Source organism: Cervus elaphus, chromosome 16, assembly GCF_910594005.1.
Source record: "Cervus elaphus chromosome 16, mCerEla1.1, whole genome shotgun sequence".
NCBI classification, from domain to species: domain Eukaryota; kingdom Metazoa; phylum Chordata; class Mammalia; order Artiodactyla; family Cervidae; genus Cervus; species Cervus elaphus.
In genome coordinates this window covers 41536472-41557293 of record NC_057830.1, presented here as the reverse complement: position 1 = coordinate 41557293, position 20822 = coordinate 41536472, and the positions used below count along the sequence as shown (strand labels likewise).

The 20822-nt window shown below is 51.5% G+C and overlaps 1 protein-coding gene across 1 annotated transcript; it reads right to left on the bottom strand.

Annotated features, from left to right (window-relative positions):
* Positions 1 to 10746: 10746 nt before the first annotated feature.
* Positions 10747 to 20800, bottom strand: LOC122672945 (liprin-alpha-1-like). Its single transcript, XM_043870456.1, has 5 exons — positions 20788 to 20800; positions 14833 to 14934; positions 14198 to 14362; positions 13349 to 13542; positions 10747 to 11551 (listed from the first exon to the last, which is right to left on the bottom strand). The coding sequence occupies exons 3-5, from the start codon at positions 14306 to 14308 to the stop codon at positions 11191 to 11193; spliced, it is 666 nt and encodes a 221-aa protein (XP_043726391.1). The 5' UTR covers positions 14309 to 14362; positions 14833 to 14934; positions 20788 to 20800; the 3' UTR covers positions 10747 to 11190.
* Positions 20801 to 20822: the final 22 nt, after the last annotated feature.

Here is a 20822-nt window from a genome sequence, read left to right as displayed (position 1 = left end):
TAGAGTGTGCCAAGGGTAAGCTGTACTCTGAGAACAGACCAGAGCTGGTAATGGGAGCCCGTGTCATCGGACATTGTTAAGAGAAACGGATGGATACAATGGAAAGGCTAGAAGGCGGAAGCATAGATGTCCCCAAAGGACGACCGACCTGGTATTCATGCTCTTGGCTCTGGAGACAAGAGGCTCCATCACTTCAGCATCTGCGGGGACAGGGCCCCTCTGCTGCGGAGGCGTGGGCAGCGGGCCGAGGATGGGAACAAAGTGCGGGTGTCAAGCCTCACCGTGGATCCCAGGGCGGGGTGGCCGAGGGCAACCCTGATGCGGACCCGAATGATGCACTAGGGAGTGTGCGTGTGCACGCCTGTGTGTGGGAGCTTTTTATGTTATTTTAGTCAACAGTCTTTATTATTCATATATCCATAGAAACAAGAATGTAGCAAGGGGAGGTGGGAGGGAGATTCAAGAGGGAGGAGACATACGTTCATCTATGGCTAATTCATATTGATGTATGGCAGAAATCAGATACTGCACAGCAATTATGCTTCAGAAAAAAAGAACACAGCAAGGTGGTCAGGAAAGTATGAAAAAAAGCTTTCTCACAGAGATTTATAATCACAACTCTGTGTATCTGGGAGCAGGCTGCCCACCATTATCAGGACTTCCCCCCAGCATCAGACCCTAGTCCAGCATCAGGCCCTCCTCAAGCATCAGACCTTCCCCCAGCATCAGGCCCTAGTCTAGCATCAGACCTTTCCAGAGCATCAGACCCTCCCCCAGCATGAGACCCTAGTCCAGCATCAGGCCCTCCTCAAGCATCAGACCTTCCCCCAGCATCAGGCCCTAGTCTAGCATCAGACCTTTCCAGAGCATCAGACCCTCCCCCAGAATCAGACCCTAGTCCAGCATCAGGCCCTCCTCAAGCATCAGACCTTCCCCCAGCATCAGGCCCTAGTCCAGCATCAGACCTTTCCAGAGCATCAGACCCTCCCCAAGCATCAGGCCCTAGTCCAGCATCAGACCCTACCCAGCATCAGACCCTCCCCCAGCATCACACCCTCCTCCAGAGTCAGACCCTCCCCCAGCATCAGGCCCTATTCCAGCATCAGACCTTCCCCCAGCATCAGACCCTCGCCCAGCATCACACCCTGTCTCAGCATCAGGCCTTGTCCAGCATCAGACCCTACCTAGCATCATACCTTCCCCCAGCATCAGACCCTCCCCCAGCATCAGGTCCTAGTCCAATGTCAGACCCTCCCCCAGCATCAGATCTTACCCCAGCATCAGACCCTCCTCCACAGTCAGACCCTCCCCCAGCATCAGGCCCTAGTCCAGCATCAGACCTTCGCCCAGCATCAGGCCCTAGTCAGCATCAGAGGTTGCCCCCCAGCATCAGTCGTTTCCCCCAGCATGAGGCCCTAGTCCAGCATCAGACCCTAGTCCAGCATCAGACATTCCCCCCCAGCATCAGACCCTCGCCCAGCATCACACCCTGTCTCAGCATCAGGCCTTGTCCAGCATTAGACCCTACCTAGCATCATACCTTCCCCCAGCATCAGACCCTCCCCCAGCATCAGGTCCTAGTCCAACGTCAGACCCTCCCCCAGCATCAGATCTTACCCCAGCATCAGACCCTCCTCCAGAGTCAGACCCTCCCCCAGCATCAGGCCCTAGTCCAGCATCAGACCCTCCTCCAGAGTCAGACCCTCCCCCAGCATGAGGCCCTAGTCCAGCATCAGACCCTCCCCCAGCATCAGATCCTAGTCCAGAGTCAGGCCCTCCCCCAGCATCAGGCACTCCTCCAGCATCAGACCTTCGCCCAGCATCAGGCCCTAGTCAGCATCAGAGGTTGCCCCCCAGCATCAGTCATTTCCCCCAGCATGAGGCCCTAGTCCAGCATCAGACCCTAGTCCAGCATCAGACATTCCCCCCCAGCATCAGACCCTAGTCCAGCATCAGGCCCTCCCCCAGCATCAGACCCTCCCCCAGCATCAGGCACTCCTCCAGCATCAGACCCTCGCCCAGCATCAGGCCCTAGTCCAGCATCAGAGGTTGCCCCCCAGCATCAGTCATTTCCCCCAGCATGAGGCCCTAGTCCAGCATCAGACCCTAGTCCAGCATCAGACATTCCCCCCCAGCATCAGACCCAGTCCAGCATCAGGCCCTCCCCCAGCATCAGACCCTCCCCCAGAATCAGACCCTCCCCCAGCATCAGGCACTCCTCCAGCATCAGACCCTCGCCCAGCATCAGGCCCTAGTCCAGCATCAGACATTCCCCCCCAGCATCAGGCCCTAGTCCAGCATCAGGCCCTGGTCCAGCATCAGACATTCCCCCCCACCATCAGGCCCTAGTCCAGTATCAGGCCCTAGTCCAACATCAGACCCTGGCCCAGCATCAGGCACTCCTCCAGCATCAGACCCTCGCCCAGCATCAGGCCCTAGTCCAGCATCAGACATTCCCCCCCAGCATCAGGCCCTAGTCCAGTATCAGGCCCTAGTCCAGCATCAGATCCTCCCCCAGCATCAGGCACTCCTCCAGCATCAGACCCTAGTCCAGCATCAGAGGTTGCCCCCCAGCATCAGTCGTTTCCCCCCAGCATGAGGCCCTAGTCCAGCACCAGACATTCTCCCCCAGCATCAGGCCCTAGTCCAGCATCAGACATTCCCCCCCAGCATCAGGCCCTAGTCCAGTATCAGGCCCTCCGCCAGCATCAGACCCTCGCCCAGCATCAGGCCCTCCCCCAGCATCAGGCCCTAGTCCAGCAACAGGCCCTCGTCCAGCATCAGACATTCCCGCCCAGCATCAGGCCCTAGTCCCGCATCAGGCCCTCCTCCAGCATCAGACCCTCCCCAGCATCAGGCCCTGCCCCCAGCATTAGGCCCTCCTCCAACATCAGGCCCTAGTCCAGAATCAGACCTTCCCCAGCATTAGACCCTCCCCCAGTATCAGATCCTAGTCCAGCATCAGATGTTCCCCACAATCATCAGGCCCTAGTCCAACATCATACGTTCCCCCAGCATCAGACCTTCCCACAGCGACAGGCACCTCCCGCATCAGACCCTCCCCCAGCATGAGACCCTAGTCCAGCATCAGGCCCTCCCCCACCCTCAGACCCTCCCCCAGCATGAGACCCTAGTCCAGCATCAGGCCCTCCCCCACCCTCAGACCCTCCCCCGGCCTCAGGCCGTTCCCCACTATCAGGCCCCCCACCTCCAGTATGAGGTGTGGCAGCTCCACTTGTCTGATGCTCCTGAGCACACTCAGGCAGCCCTAGAGCCGCAGGACAATGGCTCTTGCAGGAGGTGCATCTCCTGGAAGCACCTGCGGAACAGCAGCAGCTGGGGTCTGTTTCAGGTCAAGGAGAGGCGAAGGGGCACTTGTGCAGGAGGCAGCCGTGGCTGTGGGCATGTTCCCCGACTCTGCTTCCTCCCCGTGGGGGCTCTGCTCTCCTGCTCTCTCACGGGTCCCAGGACTGTGTCCTTCCAGATTCACAGTCGCCTTGATATCTCAAGCCCAAGTCCTGAGTTGCATCCCAGTCTGGTGTGGTGGAGGGCTGGGAACACCCAAGCTCAAGGGCTGAAAGGATCCCAGGGGGACAGTCGGGCCCCAGCGGGGGGCAGGGCAGGGGATGAGGGTGGCCGCCCACAGAGGGCCCCGCAGCAGCACTGGAAGGACAGCCGTGATACCTTGGCTCACTCGGGGACGCTGCCCGGCCTAGCGCTCAGAGATGTTACCGCCAGCAGCTCTGGGGACGCAGGAAGCCCGGTGAGTGACACCACGCCACATGGGCTGTGTGCGTGGGCACTGCTGACCATGGCCTCAGTTTTCATTCCGGTTCCAACTGTCCCTCCAAAGGTAGACGGGCCCCTCTTCCGAATGGCACAGATGTTTTCTTTATGTGGGTGAACGCATCCCTGCTTGTTTCTGTCGGCACTGTTGTCCCTCATCGTGTGTTTTCCTCGTTACAACCTGTACTTGCTGCTCTTCCAGTTTAAATTAGGAGCAGTCCTTATTTCCTGCATTTTCTAGTTGTCAGGGTTCATTGGGGCTTTCCAGGTGGCTCTAGCGGTAAAGATCCTGCCTGCCAATGCAAGAGATAATGAGAGATGTGGCTTCGGTCCCTGGATCGAGAAGATGGCCTGGAGGAGGGCATGACAACCCACTCCAGTATTCTTGCCTGGAGAATCCCATGGACAGAGGAGCTAGTGGGCTACATTCCCCGGGGTCGCAAAGAGTGAGACACGACTGAAGCAGGTTAGCACACACTCAGGCTTTAGGTCAGTCACTCAGTTGTGTCCGACTCTTTGCCACTGTGTGGACTGCAGCACTCCAGGCTTTCCTGTCCTTCACTATCTCCTGGAGTTTGCTCAAACTCATGTCCATTCAATCAGTGATGCCATAGAACCATCTCATTCCTGTTGCATCCACCAGAGAGGTGGCTGGGGCTCGGCAAAGTGCATGGTCCCACTGCGTGGGTGTGAAGCTGCCCTCACCACTCCCTGACCGCGTGACCATCACTGTGTCTTCCTCTGTAAATGGGGAGGTGGCAGCACCTGCTTGGGAAGGGGCACATCCAGCATCTGGTATATAAGCAATGCACCACCATCTCAGCGTTGTATTTATTAATAAGAGGGATAGCATTTAATAACCTGCTCCTTTTTCTCTCTTGTCACTTAACTGTGGTCCAGACCACATCTGGTTTACTTACCCCTGTAATTCCCACACCCAGCACAAACAAGACACTCACACATATCTGCCTGAAGAGGCATGAACATACTCTATCCTCAAGGAGATGAAGCCGAGCGAGATGGGGCCTGATGATAACACTGTGTGATGAGGAGACCCGAGGAGGACCTGTGTGGCTGTGGGGTGGGGTGGGGACATGGGTAGAACCCCTGAGAGCTCCTGGGGATGGGGAAGTTAGCAGGAAGGAGGAGGAGGGCCTGTTCCTTGCAGGGTGTCCACAGATTGTACCTCACCCCTCACTGATGAACACTTGGGCCGTTTCCAAACACTTGTCAGTGTTCTGGGGGAAACAATCATTGCCTAGCTCCTACTCAATCAACTTCACAGAATATGTTTCTAGCACTGGAGTATAAACATTTGCTTTCTTCATTCCATCCTCCGTTCATCCACCTATCCAGCCAGCCATCTGTTCATCCATCCATCCACTCACTAATCCATCCATCCATCCACTCACAAATTCCATCCACCCATCGAGCCAGCCATCGGTTCATCGATCCATCCACTCACTAATCGATCCATCCATCCATCCACCCACCCACTCATTAACTCATCCGATCATCTCGGACCCACCGAGAAGACAGACGCCTCCTCCGCTCCTGCTCCCAGGAGGACCCCGAGCGTGAGTGACAGGAGCCTCATGGGGCAGCGGGGGAGACACAGAAGGGACATGCCTGCAGGCCCTCCTCCTCTCAACGGGGAAGCACCCACCTGGTCCTAAGGCCTCCTTGCCGGGGTGTCCAGGCCGGCCCCTTTCCTTCTTGCCAAACAAGCGGCCGATGGAGCACCTGATGCCCTTCTTCTTTGGGGCTTTGTCCATGGAGTCCTGGCTGCTGTTGATGCTGGGGTTGCCCCCGGGGCCGTCCTGAGAGTCCGTCGAGCTTTGGGGAGAGAAAACGCCCTTTAACCAGCGCCCTCGTGCAAACACACACCCCTCCCCAAGACCGACTGATAGAACCGGCCACCAGCAACACCCGTGCCTCCACCTCGAGCAGACAGTGGCGTCTGCTTCACCAACCACACTCCACACGAGCAATGGGGGCTCCCGGCCACAGACATCGGCCCCGGGAAGCTGAGAGTCTCCGACTGGAGCTGCCCCCGAGGAGGGCTTGACTCCAGGCCAGCCGGTGCAGAGGGCGCTCCGACCCTCCCTCAGGGTCACCGCTTGTCAGGTGATGAGGCTCCCAGAGAAGTCGAGCTCCCCAGCTCTGGGCAGCTCCCCCCGCCTCCCGCAGGGTGACCGTCCCCGGCCGTGGCAGGAGAGCGACGGTCACCGTGCAGGGCTGCTGTTCAGGAGACCACTCGTGCCCTCCGTCGGGGGCTTCCTGGCTCAGGCCGGGAGTTCAGCAGGTGGTGGTCGAATGAGGACAGTGTCAGCCACAGGAGGGGACAGAGTCTCCTGAGAGGAGACCCTTGAGGAAAAGGGAGGGACCCTCAAGAGCGAACCTGAGAGGCACGGGGCCATCACCATCAGGAACGCGCCCCAGACAGGGAGACCTCTAGCAAGAGCAGGAAGAAAGCTCCCACAGGAGTCAATCCGCAGAGATGGACACTTTCTAAAATCACTGAGGTCCCTGAGCTCTTTTCCCCCAGCATCTGAAGTTCACCACTAAACACAGGAACCGCATCCAGTGCGATTCCTTTAAAACCATCCTTCCACCTCTTTCAAGACAAGAGGCGCAGGGCTCCTGAAACTGACGAGGCGCGCAGGCCCCTTACTTGCGGGCGTCCCTGATGTCCTCCGCGCACAGCGCCCCCGTGTGCAGCTGCTCCAGCCGAAGAGACTCAGGTGAGGCAGGGCTCGAGGTTTCAGAAGTGATGGTTGTCTTGTCATTTTGCACCTCTTCCCGTAGAGCTGGCATCTGAGGGAATGAGCTAAGTGTAAAATTGGCTAACAAGAGACTGTGTCAAAAAAGGCAATCATACAGGCCTTACATTATAACCACAAACATATTTGAAAATCTATTAGCTATGCTATCCGCCAAGTACAAAAAAATGCCTTGTACTCGCTTAATGCCATCTTAAAGGACTGTCTTGTAGAGAAGCGGGGCGTGGGGCAGTGAGAGCACCTGACTGAGTGCAGAGACCCCGGACCGGAGCCTCCCTGCAGCGGGGCTCCGCCCTGCCTGGAATGCCGCGACCAGATGGCCCCGCCGGGCAGGACAGCAGAGCGACGCCAGCCCCATGAACCCTGCATGGCACCAACTGCCCTGATGAAAGGACTGTGCTCATCGCCAGATGCTGCTCAGAAGCACCACTAGCAAGGGTAAGGAACCTCTCAGCAAGCCTTCCAGACCTTTCTGTTTGAAGGAGAAAAGGAAACAGCTTGTACCACCACCCAAGATCATTTGTAGTGATGATGCAGGTTACTGGAACCCGTGACATCAAGTGAAACACAGGAAAGGTACCTAACCCGGCATGCGAACACCATGTGTCTGGCTCATATTTCTCTGTAACATACGACTGGGGCTACACAGTGAGGTGCTTACACGCAATTCAGTGTAATTTGCTCACTGTGGTCTACATAAAGCACCCCTAGGTCTTCACTAAGAGATGATCTTGTAGCAACCTAGAGCGGTGGGATAGGGAGGAAAATGGGAGGGAGGTCCAAAAGGGAAGGGATATATGTATACCTATGGCCAATTCATGTTGAGGTTTGACAGAAAAGAACAAAATTCTGTAAAGCAATTATCCTTCAATTAAAAAATAAACTAATTAAAAGGAAAAAAAAAGATGATCTCTCCTGGAGTCCCAGCTTTTCCGCTGGTCCCAGGTGTGAGGAAAGGAAAGACAGTGGTGGCAACAGTGTGGGGAACAGATTAACCCCTTCAGGGTCCAGACAGGTCTCACTTACACATTTGGGTCTGTGGTTAAGCCAGGGGAAGTCCGTAGAAACATGCACGGCAAGTATTTTTATAAACAACGAGTGTGTTGTTTTAACCAACTAACCTGTGCCTTTGGAACGGGATTCTGTAAAGAATACTGATCCACTGCAGCCCCACAGAAGCTTGATGCCAACAAAGTGACTCAGTGCAAAATACAGCTGAGCCCGTTTAACAGTGGCTGGATAAACTGCACCCTCCCCTGATCTCTAACAAGAACCCTCAGGCAACAGAAGGCTACAGAGGCTAGAAATTATCCCCACAGAACTGAACAGGGGTCAATCTCAAATTCAAGTTACAAGAAGCATTTATAAAAATCAGAAAACAACACAGAACAGAGCGGGGAAGTGACACGCCTGGGTTGACCATGGACTCAGGGGAGACAAACACCTGCCTCAAAGTCAGGGACCGCGGCCAGCCCCTTCCCCGGGCCTCCTCCTGAGGAAGGGCTCTGGGCCCCCAGCTTGGCCGCCCTCCTTCAGGAGGGAAGCCCGCCCCCCTGGTGCCCACGTGACTAGGATGGGCAGGACCGTGTCCTCACGTAACAGGAGGGCAGAGCAGGTCACAGAGCCGGTGAGCGGCACACCCAGGCCACCAGCCCCAGGCTGACAGAGCAGCTCCGCTGTGCCCAGCAGAAGGGCTCCCAGGCACTGAGCTGCCTGAACTGGAGCGTGGCTGCCCGAGTCCTGCGGGAAGGTCCCCAGAGTGGTCGGTCAGTGGGCTGGGAGCGGGAGAGGGACAAGGACGGCCAGCCCTCGGGGCACTGGACTCCAACAACAGGCGCTCATCCAAGGGACCAGAGGGGAGAGGCAGCGAGCTCCCTCCTGCCGCTCCCTCCATCAGGGACGCTGTGAGGGACACGAGAGCCTCTGGAGGAAAGCGGGCTGGACGGCCCCACGGTTAAGTGTCCAGGCTCTGATCAGACGAGTCTGCACCGCACTGCTGGGTGTGTGAGCCTGGGCACGGGGCCCGGCCTCTCTAAGCCTCAGTGTCCACGTCTGCTGAATGGGGATAACAGCAGCCTGGACCTCACCTGGGTGTCTGCGGGATTAGATGACATGCTCGGAAAGCACTCGACACGGTGCCTGGCGGGCAGAGTCTCCTGCACAGTGCTACCCCCGTCATTAGAGGGCTTCCCCCAAATCTAACACCTATGGCTCTGATTCAGTCATTGCTTTTAAGAAAACACTAAGCGGAAATTCCATGGTGGTCCAGACGTTAGGACTTGGCACTTTCACTGCCGGGACACAGGTTTGATCCCTGGTTGGGGAATTAAGATCCCATAAGCTGTGCAGCATGGCCAAAAAAAAAATTTTTTTAAACATAATAAATACTACTATGTCTATTATAAATAAGCATGAGATGATTAGAAAGCAAACAAGTGGCAGAAAGGGAAACCGTTACAATTGTCTCATCGAATGACCGATTTCCAACAGAACCATCAGCATATTTTAAGTGGTGGGTGAGTTTCAAAACTTCCATTAAAACATCAATTATTCACCGGTACATAACCACACAGTGTTCCGTCACGTGACTCAATAAGCACTCTTTAACACTTCACAGAGAAACAAAGCCATGCTAAATTACTAAATAGTTTACCTTTCGATGATGCTTCCTTAATTAACTAGGCTGATAGATGCATGCAAAGAAATGGAGAGAAACCAGGTTGATTGCGACTTTGAAGCTAAAAATGCAAGAATCAGTATAGGCAAATACAGGAAAGCAAAAATGATGGCAAACCTATAAGTGACATTAAGACTTAGAGAACAGTAGCTGGAAACAGAACTTTTTTTTTTTTTTTTTTTTTTGACCAGAGAAGTTAAATAAGCTATTCAAGATTTACTAGAGAAACACTATAAATTATTACTCAGGAAGATACAATTTTGTTAGAACATCGTGATTTATTAAAGCAGAGCATTCTGTACAACAAAGGGCCTCAACAGCTGTCTGTTCTCAGCCAAACTTCTCTATAACTTATTTCTCTTAATAAAAAACATGTTATACTTTCAAATAGTAATTTAACTGATGAGGAAGTTACCATAATACCTAGTTTAACACTGAACAAATCTCACCACCTATTGGACATTAATGTAAAATCCTTACCTAGAATTTGATTTAAAACTTCTGAAAATAAATTCATTAAAGCAGGTACCGTATGAAAATGTGTAAGAATGAAAGCTAGCATAATAGCAGGTAGAGTCTTCACATTTGATGAACCATAGAAGATACTTTGTAAAAGAGTCTAGTAGAGACATTAACCATGCAAAAGCTGATGAGATTTACAGTCTTAAAAACAAGCATCAACACAGAAAGGAGATTGTGTCAAAAGCCCATTAATTCTACACTTAGAGGATCATTTTTTTATGTAAGCATACTCTCATTTATAAATTGCACAGGTTATGTAGTGTATGATCCATCTACATTATGCTTGTAACTGCATAGTGATACAATAATTCAAACTTACTGCTATGGGGGAAAAACACCATTTAATGAGCCATGAAGAAAAGCACAAACACGACTAAAGGGACACACACTGTGGACACAGCACTGCAGAGACCAGAGCAAGTGGGAGGACGGGAGGGGAGATGGATGGGGAAACTACAGCCTGGGGTTGGGGGGACGGGAGGCTGGGCTCTGGATTGACGACGGCTAAACAGACAACAGGATGAGACAGGAAATCCAAACCAATGATGAAAGCAGACACACCGTCAGAGAACTCCAACAACAAGGACAAAATGTACACACCTGTTCTTTTACAAATACTCGGAAAGAAATCAAGCACGAAACCACAGAGAAATCATCAAGAATTTTAAATATCAACTAATTAGCCAAAGACGCAAATTATATAAATGTGTCAAAAGCCCACAAAATGGACTAGTTACCACTTCACATGCATCTAAAATGATTCACAGTTAATTTAATGATATGCTGACCAACAATGCAGCTAACATGAAATGGGTGGTAACAGAAAAAAGTGATAATACATGTGCAGGTACAAAGCAGAGGGTTGTAAACGTGATTTCATGAGGTAAACAGCAATGCACTCAGAAACCTAAGCTACACACGCAAGAAAGCTGGACCAGGCGCTTTAGAGCCGCACACTCTGTCACCAAAAGCCCTAGGTCGTCATCCCGTTTTCAGACTCGGGAGAGTGAGGAAGCCCGACTTCTTCCCTGGGGCCCTGGGGCACCGGGCTTTGAACCTGGTTTCACACGCAGAGCGGGCCTGAGTGCGCGGCCAGGTCCATCAGCAAGCAGACCAGTTTAGATTTTTGGTTTTCTTCCCACCGCATGCCCTGCACCGTGCAGCCAGGCATCCCCAGTGGAAAATGTGCTGCACGGTTTTCACACGCCATGAGAACTGCCATGAGAACTTTCACAAAGTTGTCTGCTCCCTGAGAACAGAAACTTTCCTGCAGCTGCTGCGCCCAGCACAGGCCAGGCCCAGCGTTACAGAGGCAGGCTCTGGCTGAGCTCATGATGACGAGCTAAGCCGGTGGTCCAAATATCAAGACTAACTGGTCACTGTGCGATTACGGAATGATTAAAGACTAGGCAGTTTTAAAAATCATAGACCTCTGAGTGTGGAAAATGTACCTGATTTTCTTCTGGGTAAAAAGACAAGAAAACAAAAAACAAACAAAAAAAGAAAACCAGTATGCTGGGGGAGGGACGTGGCAGGGAGGAGGCAGACACATACCAGAGGCATGAAGCCCAGCCGGTCTATGTTCCGCGCTGGCCTTCGACGCCTCATTCGGGGCGTGGCGGGCACACTGCTGGGCGGGCAGGAGCTGGCAAGCGAGGAGGCAAAATACAGGTCGAGGGAGCTCACTGATTTAAAACGACGAAGGCTGCCTGAGCTCGCCTTGCCCACCCTGCTCTCAGTCTCCTTGGCCCGCTGCTCGGTGTTCTCCTCTTCTTGGATCCACCTAAAAGAGAGCAAAACTCGTCACCTGCCTTTGTCAGCACAGGAACGTGTCTGGACAACAACTTTGGGCTTGCATTCTGTGTCATGATTAGCAAATTCCAGGAACAGGTGCTCAATTAACATCGCAGCAAAAAGGTTCGACTTTCCCTCTTTTGAATATTCTCAAACTTAGTATAACTTAGCATTGAGTCTTACAAACTGGCCCCTGATCATTCACGTTTGATTTGACTCATTTACTCTAACATTCTGACGGGGCCTGGGTGGCGACTCTCTCCCTGTGAGGAGACAGCTGAAGTGGACAACCTTCACCATCCCTGCTCTCAGGGCTGAGGTGCACATCAGGGCCTCGAGTCTTTTCCACTGAGAATCAGGAACTCTGCACCATCAAAACAGCGATTCACAAACAAGCTTGACTTTCTAAACACAAATCTCCAGACCAGATGAAGTGCTGAGTTGATCTTTTTTTTTTTAAGGGTGTATATGTACCAACACATCACTTGATGAAGTTCTCCCCCAGCTTTGTGAGAGTTTCTGGATTCATGTCAATGTGCCGCATTCACCTAGAATTCATGGTGACGGCTCTTCTCCCCTAATGTGTCATGGATGATTTTATATAGCAGTTTAAGTATTAGATTATGCATATAAAATTATTTTTTAACAAAAATACAAGATTCTTGCAGGTCGTAACCTCTCCAGTTTCACTACTTATATGTCCTGAAAGATTTTCACTGGTGACAAGTTGAAGGACAGAATTTACCACTTAGATCAAGTCAACATATTGCATAAGGAAAAATAACTTTTACCTGACAACGTGCTGTAAAAATAGAAACATTAATATGTTAACCGTTCCATATTTCCTGCGGGGACGGGGAAAGACAACCTTTCTGAGCTCGTCTGTGCTCAAACACGGCCCAGAAAGCAGTCTGTGTCGGCGCCAAAAGTGCAGGCGGCACCACCTGCGTTTGCTGGTTGTGCCGCTCACCCCTGCCTTCCCCCTGAACCCCCCGCGCTCGGCCAACAGGAACGGGCACCTCGGCCTGGGCTGACGTGACGAGAACAATCCGAGCAGCAGCTCTGCCGGGTCCTGCGCAGGGTCACCGGCCCGCGGCCACTCTGAACGGAACCTCAGGACAGGAGGCACGGCTGTGCGGGTGTGGCCCAGGCAGGCCTCGGGGCCCCCGGCCGCCCGGCTGCACCCAGACCCAGGGCCCCCTGCTCACCACGAGGCGGGCCTTCGGATTCTATCCCGCTTTGTAAACTGTTATAACTGCCAAGACGGTGTCTAAAGAAAACATCTTAAACATACTGATGAGTTGAGAAAAACTCAAACACATGTCCTTGGACCAGTGTCTTACAAGAAGCCAATCTTCACACTGTGTTAAGTTAAAAAGGAAACTGCGGATCTGAGGGGAATTTGCCAACCCCAAACCTCAGCTTTTCTGTTCCAGGTGCTTCTCACCAGAGCATGGGAGGCTCCGAGGGACACACGAGGGTGAACCCTCAGTGCTGGTGGGTTCACGGGCCACAGGGGAACCACCTCGGCACGTCTCCCACCTTGGGGCTCAGAGATGGGGGGGGACACCCCACAAGACCCCCCGCCCACAGAGTGCTGACACCAGCTGTGGACAGAACGCCCTGGCTGACTCAGCTCTCTCATCAAGGGCGATCTCAGAACTGAAAATCCTTGAAGCAGGCCTGTAGTCAGTGTTCTCACTATGGAACACTCAGACTTCGTCTAGGACAAGACAGCTCCTCAGAGAAGCCCAGTTTCTGGGGAGCTGAGTTCGGGCACACCCACCGGATCTCTTGGTTGGTGGCGTCCAGCTTCTCCTGAAGAATCGCAGGAAGAGTCCTGGCATCAGCCTGCCCACTGGGCGGCAGCTGAACAGCCGAGCTGAGGAGGGTGACCCCGTCGCCCTCGCCGTCAGACACGCCTTCGTCTCTTTCGAAGGCCTGGGCCACGGTGGCCGGCACGCGGGCCTGCTGTCTCAACTGAAATAAAAGGGGCCGAGTCACTGTGTGTTGATCTGGGCATATACGTTAGTGCACTTCTTCCTGTATACTCACCTGATGATATGGCCACTGTAACAGAATACACCCAGTGTCTCTCATTGATCTCAACGACAATGATCTCAATCTGCTTATTCACAGCTTTAAACTCTCAGTTGGAGAGGGAAAAAATGTTATCCTAAAACCATTCTATTACCCAGTTTTTAATTGCAAATTGATAGCCAGAAGATAATAAATCTTGAGACATTTATGCCAACTAATACTTTTAACTGGGGGCTTCCCAGGTGGCTCAGTGGTAAAGAATCCGCCTGCCAATTCGAGAGGGCAGGTTGGATCCCTGGGTCGGGAAGATCCCCTGGAGTAGAAGATGGCCACCCACTCCAGTATTCTTGCCTGGGAAGTCCCAGGAAGAGAGGATGTGTTGGACTACAGTCCACAGGGTTGTATAAGACTCGGATAAGGCTGAGTGTGTACTCAGGCAATGCTGTTAAACCATATAAAACTCTGACTTCTTACAGAAAAACTGTATTTACAAGAATTCAAGAAGCTCAAAAGTCAACTAGTTCCATAAATACGTGCATCATCCACCTGACCAGGCAGCAAGTGTACAAATGCAGGCCGGCCGGGTGGCTGGTACCTTCTCGTCCAGGGCCTTGTGGTGCTCAAATAGAAACTTCAGCGCCCTGAGCACCTCCACCTCGCTGATCATGCCGGCTGGGGACTGCGCCTGCTGCTTGTCCGCCGTCATCCGGAGGGATGGTACATACCGGGAAACGAGGAGCTCCAGGTGTTCCAGCAGCAGCTGCAGGGAGGGGTCAAAGGAGCACCTTCAACCTCACACTTGAATTCAGGGCCGAGAACTCCTCTCAGCCTCACGCTAAAGCCAAAACCATGCTAAGGCACGTCGGAATCCCGCCAGTTCAGTCTAAAGTTAGAGTGGACTTCCCCAGTGGCCCAGGAGTTAAGACTCCACACTTCTGCAGGGCTCATGGGTTTTAATCCCTGGTCGGGGATCTAAGATCCCACATAAACTGTAGCATGGCCAAAAATGGAAGTTAAGAGAACTCCCCCCTCAAATGTACTAAAATTACATTCGCTCTCATCATAAATTTGAAGCAAACTATGAGAACCCCAAGCTGATCCACCTCGGTCTGCCCAGTGGGAAGATGTGAAAAATGACTTGAAAACCAGACAGACTTTAAAGACAGCAACACGGAGCCCAGCGGTGAGCCCCGCGGGCACAGGTCAGCACGGGAGACTCCGCCTACTGACCCTGGTGTTGTTCCTCTCTGCTCTCAGCTGAGCAATTTCTTCTTCTCTGGCAAGAAGCTGCTCCCTGCACACCTTCAGTTCTTCATTATATGTTCCCAACTCCTAGAAAACAGTTAAATGAGGAGGTAACTAAATGCAAACACAAGTGAAAAAGAGAGCGAGACCGTGAAGGCTGACCCTATCAAGTCTCTCCAGGCTCCACACAAAGGATCTCCCTGCCCCTCTGGAGAAAAGGGGGTCCGCTGACCCCAAGACCACACAGACAAGCACAACTCAGACTGGCCTTCAACCTCCGCCTCGACCTGGCAGGCACGCGGAGAAGAGAACCCGGAATCCAGCCTGCCTTCTCCAGACCCAGGGAAGTCTGAGAAACTTTCCTAAACATAAACCAAACAACAAAATGGATAACAGATTCTTAAACGACACGCAGACAAGTGACCTAGGACCCCTGAGGAGAGTGAAGAAGAAAGGGAAGATCTACAAGGCCACCAGGTTTTGGAGTGTTCCTCTGGGAAAGAGGCTGATGGCACACCAAGGCCATCTGCTAGCCTGACTCCACTGAAATCACGAAGTCATTCAATAAACTGGCTAAAATGTTAAATTCGTGTTATATGTATTTTATCACAATTTGTGTGCACGCGGGGCCATCCACGTGGTGAACTTGCTCAAACCGTACCACAACGAGACTTTCATTCTTCCATTTTTCTTTGCACAAGTAAAAAAACCCTGGCTTACACATCCCCCACTACATACTGGGTATTCAGCACCTAGAACACTGCCCAACACTTGTAAGAGGCATGTAGTAGACATGTGAAGCCATGAGGGTATATGTTATACACGTAAGCAGTAGGTACTCATTATTAACATGCTGGACACACTGGTCTGTGCTTTGTAAGACGGGAGACATTAAGGGGCTTAGCCTCTCTCCTTCAAGGACTGACTCTCTAGCTCGATCCAGATGCCCCAGAGACTGTTCCAGCCAGTGTATCCCTTCTTGTGGGGCCCCCGCCCATCCTCCACGCAGCACCTGCACAACCTCTAACAAAGTCAACCTGCTGGGGTCGATCCTGCCCACGAAAGCCAAAACGCCCTGGCCGGCAGGGCCCACGGCCATGCTAACAAATGAAACACAACCCCAACGCTTCACCGAGTGAGGGCCAATCCGACGGGCCCAGTCCCTGGCTGCTCTCACCTCAGGACACTCTGCCTCCAGGACTTGGGTCGAGGCCAACTTCTTCGTCTTCTTGGCCTTTGCCTTGGGGTTGCAGCATTGGAAAAGCGCCCATAGGCGGGCCCTTCTGCGACCCATCCTCGTGGATGGGGGCAGCCCCCCACTCGGGGGCAACCGCTGTTTCCCAGGCAGTTAGCTCAGCACCTGAGGTATCACCACTGATCTCACACTACAACCGCCGATCTCACACTCCGCTCTCACACACCGCTCTCTCACACCGCTCTCACACACCGCTCTCACACACCACTCTCACACACACCGCTCTCACACACCGCTCTCTCACACTATGACCACCAGCACCAGCGTCTCAAGAAGAAATGGCACGAAGGCTCTGCCTCCAGCACATCTCCCAGGAGCCCGGAACCTGGAACCCACTCCGTCACAAGGGGCTCCGTGGTAACAGGGGGGCTGGGCTCAGGCCCACCATCAAGGGTGCAGAGAGGGGGGAGGGGCTGCCGAAAAGATGGCAGGTGAGTGTGGGGTGCGGGAGAAGGAAGGCCGTGCCCACCGCTCAGGCCCAACGTCAAACATGACCCTGCAATGTACTGGGTCACAGTCGAACCGAACAGTATACACTGCTTCAGAAACCACCACCGCTAGGAATGAGCACATCTTCTAAGGGGGCTTCTGCCCCCTCCACCCCCGAAACAAGCCTCCAGTGAGGCTACTGAAAGGGCACCCCTGAACTCAAGGGCACCCCTGAACTCAAGAGCGTCCCCAGAACCCATCCCGGTGAGGATGCTGGCTGCCGCGCTGGCTGCCCCTCACTCTCACCCTGAGCTTGGTCATTGCCATTTACTTCTCCAGGGGATCTTCCCAACCCAGGGATCGAACCCGGGTCATCTGTATTGTACACAAACACTTTACCATCTGAGCCATGAGGGATCTACTAGCGTGTCAGATGAGTGCAAACATGCGGTAGTTTGAGCATTCTTTGGGATTGACTTTCTTTGGGATTGGAATGAAAACGGACCTTTTCCAGTCCTGTGGCCACTGCTGAGTTTTCCAAATTTGCTGGCATATTGAGTGCAGCACTTTCACAGCATCATCTTCCAGGATTTGAAATAGCCCAACTGGAATTCCATCACCTCCACTAGCTTTGTTCGTTCGTAGTGATGCTTTGTAAGGCCCACCTGACTTCACATTCTAGGATGTCTGGCTCTAGGTGAGCGATCACACCATGGTGATTATCTGGGTCATGAAGATCATTTTTGTACAGTGCTTCTGTGTATTCTTGCCAGCTCTTCTTAATATCTTCTGCTTTTGCTGGGTTCATACCATTTCTGTCCTTTATCGAACCCATTTTTGCATCAAATGTTCCCTTGGTATCTCTCATTTTCTTGAAGAGATCTCTAGTCTTTCCCATTCTGTTGTTTTCCTCTATTTCTTTGCATTGCTCACTGAGGAAGGCTTTCTTATCTCTCCTTGCTATTCTTTGGAACTCTGCATTCAAATGGGAACATCTTTCCTTTTCTCCTTTTTCACTTCTCTTCTTTTCACAGCTATTTGTAAGGCCTCCTCAGACAACCATTTTGCCTTTCTGCATTTCTTTTCCATGGGGATGGTCTTGATCCCTGTCTCCTGTACAGTGTCACGAACCTCCATCCATAGTTCATCAGGCACTCTGTCTATCTGATCTAGTCCCTTCAATCTATTTCTCACTTCCACTATATAGTCATAAGGGATTTGATTTAGGTCATACCTGAATGGTCTAGTGGTTTTCCCTACTTTCTTCAATTTAAGTCTGAATTTGGCAGTAAAGAGTCCTTAGGCAGTCGAAATCCAAGATATCAAAATAAGGGAAGCTCAGTGAGGGAGCTGGAGTCTGAGAGGGCTGCTCCTTCCCTCGGGGCATCTGAATAAAGCTGACTCTGCGAAGAAAAGGCAGGGAAAAAGTCAAGCAGAGGGGACTGGCTAACACAGCTCTGGATGGTCCCTTGGGCTGGGAAGACAAAAATTCGAGTGCAGGCCTGACATGTCAGTCCGGATGTTAGAGATCAAGCTCTCCAAGAAAAGGGAGGCACAGAAAATGTACCCAACACTCTGCCCAAATCGGCTGAGCGCTGAGTATCCATCACCTCGTGGTGCTCAGAAGACAGACGGTGGGCTTCAGGACCTGCCAAGAAGGGGGGTCCTGGGAGGCACCCCAGACTTCCAGACGGAGATGCTGGAGGGCTCCTCCCTGGGGTCAGGGAGGGAAAGTGGGTGATGGCTGCTGAGACTCAGCTTACAAGGACCCCCCAGCCTCAAGGCACTCAGGCCCTGAGTGAACAGAGAGCTCTGTCCCCACTAGAGGTCTGCATCAGAAGAAACTCTGGAGAAGACAGCATCACCAGAACCTCTAGGGTTTTCCAAACATAATGTCCAACATGCAACCAAAGAAGCAAAAGAGGGTGTGACAACAAACAGCACCAAGAGAAATAGAACTGAAACAGATCCAGAGGTGTCAGTTGTATATCAGCATATCACAGGTATGCTAGAGGTATCAGATGCAAACTTCACCAGTTCAAAAATATACCTGACAAAAGGAAAAATTTCTGAGAATCAAAACCGATGCTAGAACTTTAAAATAACAGTGACCGAATTTAAGAACTCAGTCTCTGGTCTTAACATCAAATTGGACACAGCTGAAGAGAGGATCAGTGAACTGAAGGATGGATCAGTTAAAAATATATATATAAGAGGGAAAAAAGTTTAGAACATATGGAAGGAGCCCGCTTGTTAAACTATGTTGTTAAAAACTATAAATGAGGCCCCTCAAGGGAGAGAAAAGACAGAAAGGGGAATAAGAAATGCCTCCAGGGGTTGAAACTAAAGAGCCTCTTAATGAAAGTGAAAGAGGAGAGTGAGAAAGCTGGCATAAAACTCAACATTCAAAAAATGAAGGTCATGCCGTCTGGCTCCATCACTTCCTGGCAAATAAATGGGGAAACAATGGAAACAGTGACAGACTGTATTTTCTTGGGCTCCCAAATGACTGCAGATGGTGACATTAAAAGACGCTAGCTCCTTGGAAGGAAAGCTATGACCAACCTAGACAGCACATTAAAAAGCAGAGACATTACTTTGCCGACAAAGGTTCATTTAGTCAAAGCTATGGTTTTTCCAGTAGTCATGTATGGATGTGAGAGTTGGCCCGGAAGAAGGCTGAACGCCAAAGAATCAATGCTTCTGAACTGTGGTGTTGGAGAAGACTCTTGAGAGCCCTGTGGACTGCAAGGAGATCCAACCAGTCCATCCTCAAGCAAATCAGTCCTGAATATTCATTGGAAAGACGGATGCTGAAGCTCCAATACTTTGGCCACCTGATACGAAGAACTGACTCTTTGGAAAAGAACCTGATGCTGGGGAAGACTGAAGGCAGGAGGAGAAGGGGATGACAGAGGATGAGACGGTTGGATGGCATCACCCATCAATGGATATGAGCTTGGGCAGGATCCAGGAGTTGGTGATGGACGGGGAGGCATGGTGCGCTGCAGTCCATGGGGTCGCAAAGGGTCAGACACAGAGTCACTGAACTGACTGATGGGGCGGGGGCAAGAGTTGGCTGGAGAATCAGACCATTGACTCAAAAATGAAAACCACACATTGGTTTCAGCAGCTCTGCGGGTGCCTAAGGCAAGAAGAAAATATTCAAGCACTCAGAGGAAAAAGGCAAGGCTTTTAATGGCACAGCAACCCTGAGGGCTGACATTTCAAGAACAAGGAAGTCAGGAGATAATGGACTGGCGCCTGTGAAATGCTGAAAAACAAATACCAACCAACCTGGAATTCTATACCCAACAAAAACACCCTTCCAAAGTGAAAGCAAAATAAAGACTTTTAGGGCAAATGGAAATGAGACAGCTCATCACCCACAGACACGAACTAAAAAATATTAAGGCAGTTCTTTGGGAGAAAGAAAAGTAGTTTCTGACGGAAGTATAAAAAACAACTAAAGACCAACAGTGAGGTAACAGTGAGGGTAAATATTAACTCTACGATGATGATAATGCCAAAAATATACCTAAAATTTTAAAGGATAACAGTGACAAGGAGGAAACAGTCGTGTCAGGGAGGCAGTAAAAATACTAAGTTAGACTTGAATGTAGAACACACGCTGTATCTGCGAATGTACACCCGATCACCTGACAGAGGCGTACAGACCTAGAAAAACACTTCATCCTTCTAACAGAAGGCACGAGAGGACACAGAATAGGTGGGACGAGCAGAAAACAAACAGCCACATGGTACCTACACACTGAAATATCAAAATTATAAACAGAGCAAATACTCTCATTGAAAGATAAAAAGGGTCAACCTGATTAAAATTAAAACCATACACTATTCACAGAGGTACGTGTTAAGATGGAAGACCACAGACAGGTGAAAGTAAAAGATACCCAGGCAAACAAGGACAGAAAACTGATGTGGCAATATCACTGTCCAATAGTGTCTAAAGTAAGAAGCATTACTAGCAATAAAAAGGAGCATCTCATACTGATACAAGTTCAGTCCAGCAAGAAGATGAAGATTCTAAATTTGATTGTCCCTAATAACATAACCCCTCCACCATGACCCGTCCGTCCTGGGTGGCCCCACACAGCACGGCGTAGTTTCATTGAGTTAGACAAGACTGTGGTCCATGTGATCAGATCGGCTAGTTTTCTCTGATTATGGCTTCAGGGTGTCTGCCCTTTCATGCCCTCTTGCAACACCTACCATCTTACTTGGGTTTCGCTTACCTTGGACGTGGGATATCTCTTTATGGCTGTTCCAG

Bases quoted from the DNA above. Each gene is read 5' to 3' on its own strand.
- LOC122672945 (XM_043870456.1), bottom strand. From the start codon at position 14,308: ATGACGGCGGACAAGCAGCAGGCGCAGTCCCCAGCCGGCATGATCAGC. The intron at 13,543-14,197 runs GTACCAGCCACC...CTTTTATTTCAG, and splicing joins ACAAGGCCCTGGACGAGAAG to TTGAGACAGCAGGCCCGCGT. The intron at 11,552-13,348 runs GTGGGTGTGCCC...GCTCTCTTTTAG, and splicing joins GCCACCAACCAAGAGATCCG to GTGGATCCAAGAAGAGGAGA.